The following is a 15,425-nucleotide window of genomic DNA, read 5'->3' on the forward strand; positions in this document are numbered from 1 at the left end:
TGTTACATTCAAGCCCTTGCCAAATGAGTTGCTACAAAGCAAATTAAGACAATCAGCTCCACACATCTCTCTCTGTTAGTCTGTCATTTTTTTATAATCCTCTGCGTCGTCCTTGGCTACTACCGTCTGTGTGGAGGAGGGGTGGGGGCCATGCGCGATCACGGAAGGCTTGTATCGTGTGGATGCGCCGACCGTTTTGCTGTCGTTACTTAAAATTCCTCATGGGGGCGACAGACACTACGCACTATAGCTTTAATTAGTCGATGGACATAAACATTGTCAGCTACTATTTAAGTCGATCATCAGAACAATATTCTGTAGTTTAAGCTTCTCGTTTGTGAGTTTCTTCTGCTTGTCTTTGTCGGACAAAAAACCAGCAACACCTTTGACATTAGCATATTGGATAACGCTGGAGTAGTTTACCTCCAATTACCACAACATGTCCTGGTATAATTTTGTAAATTGGTACTATGCATGTAAAATAGACCCAATGCAATTACTTCATGTTCAAGTGATTAATTTCAATGATTTGCCAGCCTATGCGGATGTGATTAATTCATATTTACTTGGCTTTAAAGCTAGTTATTTCAATAAAACTCATATTTCTCTAAAATACTACCATGCTACATTTCCAGTAAACCTATTCCAAAAAATTCTTAGGAAACTACACACATGTAAAGGAAGCTTAGCAACCTTTGTTTAGCATTTCTCACTATTATACAACATATATTTCGGACCAAACAATTGTGGATTTATTGAGAAAATAGTTGGCAGATGAATCGATAATGAAACACGTGCAGCCCCAGACACAACAGGTATGTTTGGACAGTGTTGAAAACAGGTTGAAGACATTAGCTGACACATGTAAGTTTGGAGAAAATGAATAATTTCCTCAGAGACAAAGTTATTGGGGAGTGCTGCTCTGAAAGGTTGTACAGACGTCTGCTGTGTGAGAAACATTTGGCTTTCACAGCATTGCAGGAAATAAAGGGCAAAGAGGCAGAAACCTTTAAGCCACAAGGATTAAAAAAAGGTTGACAACACAGTGGACACAAGGCCAGGACAGGGTGCAGGGACCAAAGTGGAAAGAATAAAATAAGGACTTTGTTCTTTAGAGCGTTAATCAACAAGTTCAGTATGTGTGAGATGAACCAGAGCCAGGGGCGTCGGACTGGGGGTAAAACCAATACTGACGACCAGGGCCCAAGGGGAGAGAGGGTCCTGGAAAATTCTGGAATATATTTTATTTTACCTGGATATTTTCATTTCCTAATTAAATTTTATAAAGCATGTCAGATGAAATGTAAAGTTAGTGTATTAGCTAAATAACTTGGTTGATTGACTTTTTGTATACAAAAAAAAACTATCTAAGGTCTCATCCCCCCCTTGCTAATGCACCAAATGGTTTAGTCCATCTTTACGCATTTTGTTTAGTTCAGGTGAGCAGGTGGAGCGCCACCTTCTGCTAGAAAGGTCTGTTCCTAAATGTTGCCAGCTAGGGAATTTATTTTTGCAACTTGTGTGTGAGTTTCTTTGCAATTTTTAACCCACTCGCCCCCCTCCGATGCACCTGTCTTAAGTTATGGATGTGCATTATTTTTTTTACCAATCAGTAGCAAGTGACATATTTTTTTATCTGCTAATGCCAATTTCAGATGGCACAGAAGCTGTGTTATGAGTTGCTCTGAGCAGTTACGTGACAGTTTTCGAGGAGTATTCATACATTTTAAAGTAATATCTGTTTAAGAGTTATTTCTTTTGTTGACTTACAACCACTTTGATCAATACCACAGTTGTTGCGGTTTTTCCTGCAACACAGCTACGTGCTTTAACTACTGCTGTGGAGAACAACTTATGATCCATGATCACTTCCCCAGATGGGTGATGGCTGAGGAATTTCCCTTCAACTTCAAAACATGATCAAATAACTGGGACATTATTTGTAGTTCAGACTTCCTTTAGACACAAAACACACTGATGTTCATTGTGAGCTTGAGGAAAATCTGATTTCTTCACATCTGATCCTAAACTCTGACTGTGGGATGGATGAAGAGGGTTAGATATTCTTCATGAGTCAGGTTGTCTCTGACTGTTTATAAAATCCTTCAAGGAGCAATCCCCTAAATTATGGTTGTGGATATATACTTAAATCATCAACTCGTTATCAGAATAGTTTAGACACCAATAAACACCTCAGTGGTGACAGTATTCTCTCCCATAACCTTTTCTTTAAACACTCCTTGTGTGCTGTTACCCTTCACCCTGTTTCTCTCCCTCCACTCGTTTAGCCTAATTATTCTTCACTCCTCCTGAGCTGGCTCGTAACTATAGTCTCTCCTCTTCCACTTCACTGAGTCAATAAAGCTGTCAGTCCACACACCCAAAATGAGCGGAGGAATCTGATTTACACACGACCTCCTACTACTTTGTCCTCTTCTACAGAGAAATGCTCTGTTTCTGAATAGCGGGAGGGGGAAAGACGCAGCAGGGTCTGAGGCCGATTGATTTTTACTGAAGCAGGGACAACAGTGGGAGACAACTGATGCTATTCTGATGCAGCACCAAGTGATACTAAGAAGAGAGCTGCTGCACGTCCTCTGGCAGAAATCACTCAATAATTATTTTTTTGTGTTCAATTTATTTTTATATTCAGAAAACATGACATTCACGAACATGCATTTTGGTGACACCATGATCAACTGGCCAATGGCTTGAGCCAGCGGTTCTAGAGAAATGACAAATAATGCAGGAGCAACCTTGGCGGGTGGATGTAGAAACTGGAAATAATGAGGAGGAGATGTGTCCGGATAAGACTCGGGCTAAAGGATTAGAATAGAAAACTTTTTAAGTCATACCAATGAAAGTGTTCGCAAAGCCCATCACCTCTAAAACTGACCCTAAAAATGGTCACTCAAGTCAAATGCTTTCAATGCGTCAAGAGAGAGAAGTGACATTGGGGTCTTACTGTCCTTGGCCGCATCAACGATGTGGAGAAGGCGTCTTTAATTTGTATAAATCCTATTTGGTCGACGTTCATTAATTTTGCCAAATGAGACTCCAAATGTTGGGCTAGGAGCTTTGCAAAGGTGTAAATGTCAGCGTTAAGCAGGCTCAGAGGCCGATAGCTAGAACACTCAGTAGGATCCTTTTTCAACAGTGAGGAAACTAAGGCTGTGTTAACACCCCTTGATAATTCACCCTTTCCAATAGAGAAGTGAATAATTTCAAGAAGGAAAGGGCCCAACTGTTAACTGCAAAAATACTGGCCCATGATTTCACAGGATTTGTGGCCTTAGCCTGGTCCCCAGTGACCTGGGAATGAGAACAGCTTGATCTGAAACTTCCTACAATCGTCTTGAAGGTTTTATTATACAAGATTTTATTACCAGATACAAGATATTATAGTTTTAGATAGACAGCAGCCAGTCAGCATTTCATTTACAGTACTGTAAGTTAGCAAATGTCATCAGACCATCAGAGACCTGCATGGTGAATGATCTGCCTCTCAGAGTAAAGTTAATACCTGGGATTTGAATTTAACTGTAGACATTTAAAGAATAAACAAGTACTTTAGCTTAGCCTAAATCATTTTTGTTTTTAAAGTTAATCATTAATTCTCATTAATATTGACTTTTAGTGGACCTCAGGATCACAACAGGTGTCTTCCTCCTCATCGTGTTCCAGTTTCCTCTCAGTTAGCTCCCTATACCCTTCATCCCCCTGAGAAGCCGCAGTCTGTGATCGCCATGAGCAGCTGTAACAGGCCATAGACCTTCAGACCTGTCAGCCGTGTGTGTGTGTGTGTGTGTGTGTGTGTGTGTGTGTGTGCGTGCGCCCACATCCAACGTTCTTTGCACTCACATTCCTGTGGTTAGCGGGGAGTCTGCAGACCCACTGTTGTCCTGCATAACCCCGCATGCATGGCTGTTTATGCGTGTGTGTAGGCCCAGCCTTCTGTCTAATGTGGTGCTGCTCAGCGAGTAAATGTTTGGATGCGTGAGTGGAAGAAACTAGAAATGAAGCGAGACAAGAAGAAGTGTTTCTTTGTCACAACACAACACAAGGAGCTCTTTAAATGACTGTTTCTTATCTTTCTTCTCCGTTGTTTTTTCTCTGCCTTGCCTTTCCTACCCAGTGGTGAAAGAAGTATCCAAATCATTTACCTTAGTAAAAGTACAAATACCATAATGTTACAAGTAAAAGTCCTGCATTGGAAATATTATTGAAAGCTTAAGTGTGTTGCACGTAATAGAAAGTGGCATGAAAAGACAAGACAAGTAAAGTACAAGTACCTCATACATAAAATACTTGAGTAAATGTCCTTAGTAACATTCCACACCTGTTAACATTGTGTTTTTGAAACCACCAGCATGGTCTGAGATGGCAAATATGAAGAGAAATATTACCTCCACAGAACCTCACTGTGGTTTTACGGATTCATCTGCGTACAGAGCATAAAGGTGTGCCCACAGTTTCAGACTGAGCCATGTAACCGTTACTCCGTGTAATCGGGGAAGGAAATTGGCAAAGACTTTGCTGGTAAAAGTTGTGCCCACATGGGTTGGTGCCATCGGGAATTAGTTTTAGTTCTGCACGGTTCGACCCAGACTGAAGAGGCTTTGTGCTCACTGGGAGCTGCGTGGGTGAGGAGCGAACAATGGACAGAAAACACTCTGTGGAAAAAATACTTAAGGGGAAGTACACTGAAAATCTTTAGAAAATAACAGATGCTAAAGTTTGTCAGGTGTGTTTTTGTACTAGTCCGCAAACATGTTTGTGTGTCTTTCTTATTAATATTAATGGGTTTTAACTTTCTTCTCTTCATTAGTTTCACACTGAAAAAAAGACTTTCCTTTCACTCCAGATTTCTTCATACACATTGAGCTGAAAGTGAGTAGCTATGGATACTGAGCAGCGTGGATAGAGGGGGTGAAAGGTGTGTTTGGGTGTAATGAAGTCCAACAGGGCCTCACAGAGCAGAGTCTGGGCTCAGGGTCAGAGGTCAGGGTGGGGTCAGCCAGTGTTGCCACAGTTTGGGCTGCTCTGTAATTAAGTGGATGAGTCGGGATGAGCCATGGAGCAGCAGATGTGACAAACTGCAGAGAGAGAGAGAGAGAGTGAGAGATCCGTGGGAACAGAGAGATAGAGAAAGGGAGCAAGAGACGAAGCTCAGCTGTTTTCTGGGAATCGTCCCGAGAGACAAACTGACAGGGACTGTGGGAATGTTTGAGGAATCCTCAATGCATTCCTCTCACTTTGTTTTTTGTTTTCTGCAAAGAGCAACAACAACTTTAACTCTAAATCTGGATTATCTTTGTTTTCTGAGCTGTGCATGTGTCCGTGATGAGAGTTTCGAGGTCAGACCACGTCACCCGCTCTGTGCTCTTGACCTTTAACCTCTAAGAGTTCAAGTTGAGTGTTGACTGCCTATGTGTGGTGTGTCCAGTGATGGAATATCACTAAGTACATTCACTCAAGCACTGTACTTAAGTTCAAATTTTAGGTACTTGTATTTTTCTTAAGTCTTTTCTTGTCATTCCACTTTCTACTTCTAGGTCACCACATTTCCGAGAGAAATATTGTACTTTTTACTCCACTACATTCATCTGAAGGCTTCAGTTACTAGTTACTTTACAGATGAAGATGTTTATACACAAAACAGATGTCATTTATAAAATATGTTTTATTATTAAATAAACTATCCAACAGTATAATGGCCTACAAGTCTAGCTGAAATGACTAAACGATTAGACACACAACTGTTCTGATCTTTTCCTGTTTCTAAAATGTGAGGATTTCTACGATTTTAGTTTAAGTACATTTTCCGTATATATAATATCAGGAAAATAAGTAATAATTTGACTTGTAACAGAGTATTTTTAAAATGTTTATTATAACATCCCAACAAAATAACGGTCCACAAGTCCAGCTGATATGATTTGACGATTAAACAACTGTTTGGCTTGTTTCCAGTTCCTAAAATGTGATTTTTTTTTGCTGATGATACTTGCATACTTTTACTTAAAGTGCCCATTTTGTAAAAAAAGAATCACTTTTTCTAGGATATGGGTTGTTATTTTGTGTCTCTGGTGTTTCACCACGCATACAAACTTGGAAAAAACCAATCACCCATGCTGTTTTGAATGAGATACGGGTGAGCGTCGTCATCGGCCAAAACTTTTGGGGTTTGCTAACCACTTTAGCTTATACCACATCAGCCAGCTGTTTCTCCAACTTTAGTAGTACAATGCAGGATTAGCCGGGAGACTCCTTCTTAACGAGGGAGCACTTCCAGCTTTGCATGGAATACCTGCAGACGAGGGACATGTGTGTAGTTCTGTACAATTTCTTTTGTAGATTAGGGTGAACTCAAGGACCTGAATACTTTCCCCTCCACGGTTACAGGGTTTAGGTTTTAACAATTTGTAACGTGACTTTCCCACAGCTGCATGTTTCCCACGCACATTTCTATAGTGCCAACATTATGTGCGCTGTATCAGATGTCCATAAGTGTGAACTCACTGCCAGCTGCTGTGAGCGGGACTCATTAAAAACATACTGAAAGTTATGTTTTGTTGGTTCACTTTTCCTAATATAGGAGAGCACAATACATAGATCGGGTTATTAGGATATGAAGATTATGACTGCAACTGAAGTACTTGAAGTCACAGTCAGTAAGTTATTCACTCGGGATTTTTCCTTTTTTTAACTTTCATTCTAGATTTTCATTTTTGACTTCAATTCAGAGAGACAATTTGTATTCCACTTGCATTTTTTTTTTATGTGGCTGACGTTATATTGCTGATTGAAGGTTTGACGTACAAAACATTTATTCATTTTACAAAAGATGATTTATTGCTGAAAGTTACGCGACTATAGCTCTAGTTGGCCCAGCTGTAACATTTAAATGCTGCTTACGTGTTAATGCATCAATACCACTCCCACACACACTCCACACATCCATGACGTGTAGCTTTGCTAGCACTGCTCTTCAAACTTTCAGATAGTACTATGAACATTTACACCTTTACCGCCGCGTTTGTGTTGCCGACGCATCGAGCAAACACTCAAACATTCTTCGAATTCATTACCAGCCCCACGTGTGATTATATAATCCACTCCAGATGATGCAGCGCATCCAATGAGATCAAAAACAAAACAGAGAACAAATTCCTCCATCTCAAAGTGCTTGAATGGAGGGAAGGAGTGTAAGAGAGAGGGGTGGGGGGGGCGGCCGAACAAGGAGCCCTTTATAAAGATTGACTCTTTACACGGTGACTCATCGTACTTCACAGGCCCGTCTGTGGCCTGAGGAGGCCTGCTCGGGTGTTTGCTGAATGACACACTGTGTTGTCAGAATGTCAGGATGTCATGTCGGGATGTTTGGAGTAGCCTCTCAGCTCCATATCACACACACACACACACACACACACACACACACACACACACACACACTATTGTACGCTGTCAATCTGCTTTACTGCCATGATGATAAAGATGCGCTGCATGTACTGCCGATGCAGGTTGAACGAGGTCTATAAGCTTAAAGAAATATTTGAGTGAGATAAGAAGTTCGATAACTTTCTCATGTCTGTACTTCAACTATGATGCTGTAGCAGCAAACTAGCTTAGCATAAAGGCTGGCGATAGTTGGAAACAGCTAGCCTAGCTCTGTTTAAAGACGACATATATATGCCTACAGGACTTGGGTTGTCTAAGATGCAGAAGACCCTTTCCTACACAATGTTATATATGTGAATCATTCAGACTGATTAAAATGGGAAAATGAGGATGTAATAATTAGATTTCCTCTTTTACTTTTTTCTTGCTGAAACAAAGACACTTTACAGCACAAGGCAGGTGTTAAGTGCTATTTTTGGGCAAAAGAAAAGCGGAGATTATGAGAAATAAGTCTGACAATAAAGAAGAAAGTTAAAGAAGAAAGGTTTACATGAAGTTAGACTGCGGAAAATATGAGGAAAAAAATGTACTTGCTGCCATGAATCATCCCCTGAATAAATAAGGGATAAAGAAATTGCCTTATTTCCGTAAGAAGTGACAGAAAAGTATATCTCTTCTGCGGATATACGTTGGTTTTATAATCCAAACAAAGGCACCCGTTAGTAGTAGTAGGCAATTATCGTAGTTTATGGAACAAAGTCACATTTTGAGTTTTTTACAGTATGCCTGGTTAGTGTTTTAGATGTGAGAACTTTTTAGTAAAAGAGGTTTGACATTTCTTTCCTCTTTTCTTTTTGTCAGATTCCCGGAGTTTCCTGGACAGTATGAGCCACGCTGGCAGCTCCACAGAGGGAGAGCTGTTCAGATCAGAAGTGTCGGCCACTCCTGCTTCCTGTCAGAGGATATTTGGCTCCATGTGCTCCATGTCATCAGACAGCCCCCTCCCACACACAGACAGGTACACACATAGCATGGTGTACAATGTACAGGCTGGCTAATACAACTACAAACATGTCACATTGTTACATCAATATGTCGTGGCCGCAATTATGGATGCATCCTCTCTCATCACACGGGACGAGCAATTTGCAACACACTTACAAAGTAACCCACACACCTATGTATGACCCTAGTTGTTGAATATTTTTGGTATTCCATGAACCATGTGTTAGTTCTGATTTTGCTTGAAGTATGCTGTGTACATCATAATTATCTTCAGTTAAAGGATTATACTAAATCTTCTTGGAAGAGATGTGGGTGATAAAGTAATCAAAGTCAAACTCACGGCTTCTACAAAATATCCAAACGTATTAATGGTGTTTGGTGTTTTTAGCCCCCAACGTCGCCTACCAGGCAGCACTGCCTGGAAGGCACTAGGATTAGTCAATGGTTTGGGTAAAGGTCAGGGTTAGGTGCCTTGAAGTCGACACTGGAGGCTTAAAACACCATTGAGTCTGCCCTTGTGGGTTGTAATTTAGCAGGAAATCTACTTAATTACTCTGCAGTAAGAAGTGAAATACCTTTATTGCACAAAAGAGTTGTCCATTGGAACAGCGTGCTGTCCTCAGAGCTGCCCCTTTTTCAAGTCAAACTTAGTTATACATCATGCTGATTAAAAGGGGTGGGGAAGAAAATCAAAAATAGTAAGTAAAATGATTTTGCAACGATTTTGAAAAAACATTCTTTTCCTTATAATCGTTTTCTTTTCCTTTTACCACTGATTTACCTAATTAAACAAAGATGGAGTAGAAGTGAGATGTCTCAGTCTGTAGCTACAACAGAGAGCTCAACACACAGGGGGAAAAGAGGAGCTGCAGCAATGTGCAGAACAACAAAAACATAGTGTTTTCTGAAAATTAAACCATGTAAATCTATTCTGGTACAACCTCAAAAGACAATTATGAGCCTGAACATGAGCACTTTAAAGAATCACACAAGTAAAAATTGCAATAAAAATCCAATCTTCTCCATGTGTCCTGAAAGAATCAAATCAGGACAAAAGCTTATCGTCCCAGCCCTAGTGATTAACGGTTATCCATTTCTAATGTCTTCTAACTCTTTGATTTAGTTGTTATTTGGACACCTGTATGCCTTTATTTCCACTTCTCATGCACTCTCTCACTCCTCTGCAGCTCCACTCCTCCTCCGGTGTGGCACGACCGGACTCCAAGCTCCCTGAACTCCCCGTTTCCCCCCCAGCCCTCACCTCCTCCCTCTCTCAGCACTCCCAATGCCCACAGCTCCCCACGGGGGGCTCTGAGAAGCCTGGGCAGAGGCCCAGGGGTCCGCGGGGAGACAGACAGCACAGACTTGTCCTCCCTGTTGTTGGGGAATGGCGGCCTGGAGCACAGCCTGCTGGAGGCCATGGAGGGCCTCGGGAGTCTGAACCTGGGGGGTGATGGGCGCCTCCCTCCACTGCTGCCGGAGAAGAGGAGAGTGGGTGAGGGGGGGGAGCTTGGCTCCCGCTCCCCGTCTCTGAGTGGGTTTTCTAGCCCTCACAGTGGCAGCAGTCTGAGCATCCCTTTCTCATCCCCCATGACCCCCGACCCCCTCAGAGGACTCAGTGTGGCCCAGTCGCCCGGAGCAGGTATCCTGTCACAGATTGTTCTCATTCACGCAATTTCTTTTATTCCATCTTCCTCTAAGAAATGGTCAGCTAGCTAGAAATGGTCAGCTAGCCCAAATAACAAAAACAGAGTTGATAAGTGACATCATTCTCCAAGTTTATGCTTTAATCAGATTTTTTAAAGAAAGTCCTAGCTAAGATGCAGCAACAACAGTGAAGGCAACTTCCTCACGATTTGCCAGAGCTTGCTAATTTTGTTTTCCACCAAAAACTTACAAAATGCAAGCCACTTTCACCCAGTGCTCAGGCATGCCCATAAAAGTAAATATATTCAGAAACATTTGTGCCAAAGTGAATTAAAAACCTCCATGATCTCAACAAGGAACTTCTAACTACACTGACTTTCTTTTCCTGGATATATCGCTCCAACTGAGCAACTGAAATTGACTAAAGTCACCTAAACTGAACCACCAATATCAAAAATCAACCATTAGGTTTGGGGATCGTGCCGCCAGCGCTACGCTTCACGATAAAAAGCACGAAGGTTAATTTAATATAGACTCAATTTAGGGCGAGAACTAAAATCGTACATAAGTGCGTTCCTGGCTAGCGGCTACTGCTACATGAACTAAAACAGAACCGTTGCACATCTTCTCACAGGTAAGCTGCTGCAAATGAATTTTAGGCTACAATAATGACTGTAGAGGTTTTTAGAGTAGCTGCTAAATCTTTTGCTGCCATCCCAATACAATAGAGATGAATTTAATTTTTATTGTGTTAATCAAACATTGATAGATTAAATTAAATTACGTTTGTAAAACTAAACTAAACAAACTTGTCAACGTCTCGGCTACTCTGCAATCCACAAAATATGTTGTCAACAAATATCACCAGGACTACTTTTTCACTTTTAACTCCAATGTAATGTGTGAAAAGTTATTAAAGGGAATTTGGGGGATAAAACAAGTCATCATGCTGTCTTAAAAAACATCAACATAAACTTCTATTTTGAGAAGAAAGTTATAATTACAAAAGAAATGCATTTTAATATTTTTAAAAACAACATTTAATATTTGGAGAATAACCTAATACTACTTCGTACTGCCTGCAGCACAGATCATCGTGAGTAACCGGGACATTGTTACCAGAACTACAAATTTAATTTTAAAAAAATGTTCAGTGCTCTTAGAACCACAAACATAACTGTTTAGCTATAAATAGGATTGGGTGATAATACGTCTTTTTTTCATTTTGGTGTACTGACCCTTTAACCAGTTTTCCTCACTTTGTTTTTTCTGCCCTGTCTTATCATATTTGGACCAAAGCCAGTCGGAAAGCTAACAAAGAGTCTTAATCTCTGTCTCGCAGACTTTGGCAGTAAGCAGGACACTGTGAAGTTTGTTCAGGACACCTCCAAGTTCTGGTACAAGCCCGACATTTCCAGAGACCAAGGTAAATATTGGTGTGTAACAGGAGAGCCTGTTAAACGGACACTTCAAAGCGGCTCATTTTGCCTCCTTCGTGCGAAGCTTTGCTCCTTGTACACTATGAACATGGTGATTCTAACTTTAGCTTATCTGTGTCCCATCCCCGTCCCCCGTCCCCCGTCCCCCGTCCCCCGTCCCCCCCCCTCTGCTGACCGGCTGAACAGCCATAGCAGTCCTAAAGGACAAAGAGCCGGGCTGGTTCATTGTGAGGGACAGCCATTCGTTTCGGGGGGCGTATGGATTGGCCATGAAGGTGGCCACGCCGCCGCCGTCGGTGTTACAGCAGAGTAAGAAAGGTAAGCTAAAGCTTTTCCTGTTGTTGATCTCTTCAGCCATGTTACTTTATGGAAACTCTGATATTTGGAGCAGGTGTGTTCTGCCTTTAGTGGGCGCCTGGAAAGCTCGCCTGGTAGAGCGTACGCCCATATACAGAGACTCAGTCCTCACCGCAGTGGCCGCGGGTTCGGTTCCGACATGCGGTCCTTTGCTACCTTTCTCTCCCCTTTCATGTCTAAGCTGTTGTCTCGGAGAAAGGCCTATAATGCCAAAACAAAGATTAAAAAAAGAAACCTCTACAAGTAGAACCCAAAAGATAGTACCTCACGTTTTAACTGAGATTCCTTCAGCATTATAAATCAGCCCTATGAGAAGTTCATTCGTTTTCAGTGATGTCCTATGTGTCATGCGATGTGATTTACTGCCTTTTATTAGTGACCTTTTATTTTCTTTTAAATCAAATTTCTGAGCAACTGATATCAAGATGATTTAAGGGGAAAGACACATTTTGTCAGGTTTAAATCGCCAAAATGCTCCATCTACAGTCATTATATAGTCACAGTCATTAGATTTATATAAATATACTGAAATGTTGTCTGCATCTCTGCGGTAGGGGACCCGTCCAATGAGCTGGTGAGACACTTCCTGATAGAGTGCACGCAGAAAGGAGTTCGTCTCAAGGGCTGCCCCAACGAGCCGTACTTCGGTAAGAAAACTTCGGCTTCATTGAGTGTCTTGGATAGTTCTTACATTTGGTGGCAGTTTATCTAATATATAACAATAGTGAAGGAGAAGCAGGTAAAATCCTTAAACAACAATACTAACAGTGACAGTAAAGAACCAGAGCTCCCCTCCCCCCTAACCTAGGTCCCTGATTGTTGTACTCTTGGTACAATAGCCAACAGTCCAGTGAGCAGTTTACTTCCTCAAGTTAATAGTCCACCAGGATGGACACACTGAGGTTAATATAGTACAGTATCCCAGGATTATTATGTGTTTCCTGTGTCGCCCTCTGCTGGACGGTCTGATGACGTGGAGCTGGCTCCGTTATTCATCGGTCTAGATAGTAGGGTTTGGTTTATTTGAGAAATGTTCTTAATGAATGTATTTCTTTATTTTTCCTTTTAGGAAGTCTCACAGCTCTGGTGTGTCAGCACTCCATCACTCCTCTGGCTCTGCCCTGTAAACTCATCCTGCCCGACAGAGGTAAGCTGTGTGTGTGTGTGTGTGTGTGTGTGTGTGTGTGTGTGTGTGTGTGTGTGTGTGTGTGTGTGTGTGTGTGTGTGTGTGCCTGGTACGAATGCATCGCTTCAGGGCTGCAACTAACAACAATTTTTATTTTGGATTATTTTATTGATTAGTAATAAAAGTTGATTAGAGTAAAGAAACTAGAACATATTTACATTTAAAAGGCTGGAATCAGACACATTTTTACTTTCTGTCATAAAAACAGACTCAAATCGATTATAAAAAAATAGGTGATTAAGTTTAAATTGACAGCTCTACGTTGTTTGCACGCAAAGATGCTTTTTGTGTGTTTCCTGCTCAGTAAACTCTCCATTTGTTGTTGCTTGCAGACCCGGTGGAGGAGCTGACCGACTCGTCTGTACAGACGGCGACGAACTCAGCAGCCGAGCTCCTCAAACAGGGAGCAGGTACAGGACACACAGCGCATGTGTTCACAAATATCTGTGTGTTTCTTTGACATGTGTCGTGACCGGCTCCTTTAATTCGATGTGTTACTGCGCAGCGTGCAACGTGTGGTACCTGGGCTCTGTGGAGCTGGAATCTCTGACGGGACACCAGGCGGTCCAGAAGGCGACCACGATGACGCTCTCCATGGACCCCCCGCCTGCTTCCACCGTCGTCCACTTCAAGGTGTCGGCACAGGGGATCACGCTCACCGACAACCAGAGGAAGTTAGTGTTCTTGTGTAGAGTCTGAAACACACACACACACACACATACAGGTACAGATGTGAATCCACATGTTCACACAGACTGTGTTTGTTCCTGCAGGTTGTTCTTCAGGAGACACTACGCTGTCAACACCGTCATCTTCTGCTCTCTGGACCCACAGGGCAGGAAGTGAGTGTTCTGACACTAATGTTGTACTTTGTACATAATAGTGCAGTGCCCATTTAGTGCATTAAGTCTTTTGTGCATGCAGGATCATTTGAAAGACTTTCACCAATACAGATATGCACACACAGAGAGTCCTTACTTTGTAGCCTCCACCTAGGCTCATGGTCACTCCTACAACCATATAATATATATATATATATATATATATATAATAAGGCAACCAGTTACATGAGAGTGGTGATGTATATATACAGTTAAAAAAACAAAAAAACTAGTTACAAACACCATAAAAGTTTTTTTTATTCCAGACTGATCTCGAGAAATGGCATATTCCAATTCATATGCCATTATTAGCATGGTATCATGGCGCATACTCACTTTTTAGCGTGTATATCAACGCTGTTTGGCCTCCATTGACTTACATTACCTTGCGTATCACCATGAACTCAAGTGTGTACACAGCGTTGAGAACATTTGTTTGACAAACAATTTTCTTTGAGCAAATGTATAAGTTGTGTCGAGCCTTCTTAGTGTTTTAAAAACAGCGATCTTGATACTATCATAGTAGTAAAATACGAAAACTCTTATAAGTGGCGTTTTTGTCCTACTATGCTTTTAAAGGAAAGTTTGACTTGTTACATTCCCAAAAACACTCTAGGTTGCATTTTGGCGAGAGTTACGCTTTAAGAAAGTTGGCATGTGAATATCTATGTAAGTCATAATGCCATGTTGACATCGATTGACTTTAAACATGAACATTTTAACAAATGAAATGAAGACATTATCCCCCAAATCTGTCAAAAGAAAGAAAAAATCCCAGCAATGCACAAGTTACAGCAAGTTTCATCTTTATCATTTTAAGTTTTAAATAAATGGCTTGTGAAAGTCCAAAATGGGTTAGCAGCGACTGTTGCTGTTGTATACTGTGTAACATTATTTGATAGACCATATTTCTAATGAAAAGACACTGACAGTTATATTGAATGTGATATTAATGTACAGTATCTATGTGGTGGCCAATAACAGCGTGATAACTTTGTTGTGTTATTGTGTTGCAAGCAGATGGACAAGAGGCAGCGGTTCTACTGCAAAGTAAGTCCCTTTTCTTTCAGATCTTGTCTCTTTCATTGCTCTCATCCCCCTGTTATGGTGCATTAATGTTACAAAGTCACAAAAAACAACTGCATCTTCATTCACACTGATAAAACAAATCATTTGATTGCAGGAAGAAAGACATAACATTCCATTAATAGATGCAAACGACTACCACTCAATACAGTTTAATTAAAACATTAGTAGGATATATCTTGGTTTCATGGAAATTGGCCAAGTTATGGATATGTTTGAAAAAGTGATGTTCAGAGGTGCAGGACCCTGGATCAGGTCTTCAGATGTCAAACACTACAGATTGTAATGAAGTACGTCTGTGATTAGCTTGAATTCTTGTTGATTACAATAAATTCCTTTGCTGTCACATTTTCAAGGCAGCTTGAAACATTCAGAAATGGTTTGTAATCATTGTCCTGCTTCAAAGGTCAGGAAATCTGAAAT

General features: G+C 41.2%; 1 protein-coding gene and 1 long non-coding RNA gene across 3 annotated transcripts in view; one reads left to right on the plus strand and one right to left on the minus strand.

Moving 5' to 3' along the window:
- Nucleotides 1-15,425, plus strand: part of LOC117951098 (tensin-3-like) — a 48,214-nt gene that overhangs the window by 32,063 nt on the left and 726 nt on the right. The window contains exons 17-26 of one of the 2 annotated variants that reach the window (XM_034882623.1): nucleotides 8,263-8,419; nucleotides 9,576-10,048; nucleotides 11,396-11,479; nucleotides 11,679-11,810; nucleotides 12,404-12,496; nucleotides 12,919-12,996; nucleotides 13,368-13,445; nucleotides 13,541-13,709; nucleotides 13,809-13,877; nucleotides 14,937-14,966. In XM_034882623.1, coding sequence (XP_034738514.1) covers nucleotides 8,263-8,419; nucleotides 9,576-10,048; nucleotides 11,396-11,479; nucleotides 11,679-11,810; nucleotides 12,404-12,496; nucleotides 12,919-12,996; nucleotides 13,368-13,445; nucleotides 13,541-13,709; nucleotides 13,809-13,877; nucleotides 14,937-14,966 — 1,363 coding nt within the window. The remainder of the gene's footprint in view (nucleotides 1-8,262; nucleotides 8,420-9,575; nucleotides 10,049-11,395; nucleotides 11,480-11,678; nucleotides 11,811-12,403; nucleotides 12,497-12,918; nucleotides 12,997-13,367; nucleotides 13,446-13,540; nucleotides 13,710-13,808; nucleotides 13,878-14,936; nucleotides 14,967-15,425) is intronic. The other variant, XM_034882624.1, reaches the window with a different exon arrangement.
- The window catches only part of LOC117951101, a 47,717-nt gene continuing 45,849 nt past the window's right edge, over nucleotides 13,558-15,425 (minus strand). Inside the window, exon 3 of the long non-coding RNA XR_004658055.1 lies at nucleotides 13,558-13,730. This is a non-coding gene — a long non-coding RNA (uncharacterized LOC117951101). The remainder of the gene's footprint in view (nucleotides 13,731-15,425) is intronic.

This window comes from Etheostoma cragini, chromosome 9 (assembly GCF_013103735.1).
Source record: "Etheostoma cragini isolate CJK2018 chromosome 9, CSU_Ecrag_1.0, whole genome shotgun sequence".
NCBI lineage: Eukaryota > Metazoa > Chordata > Actinopteri > Perciformes > Percidae > Etheostoma > Etheostoma cragini.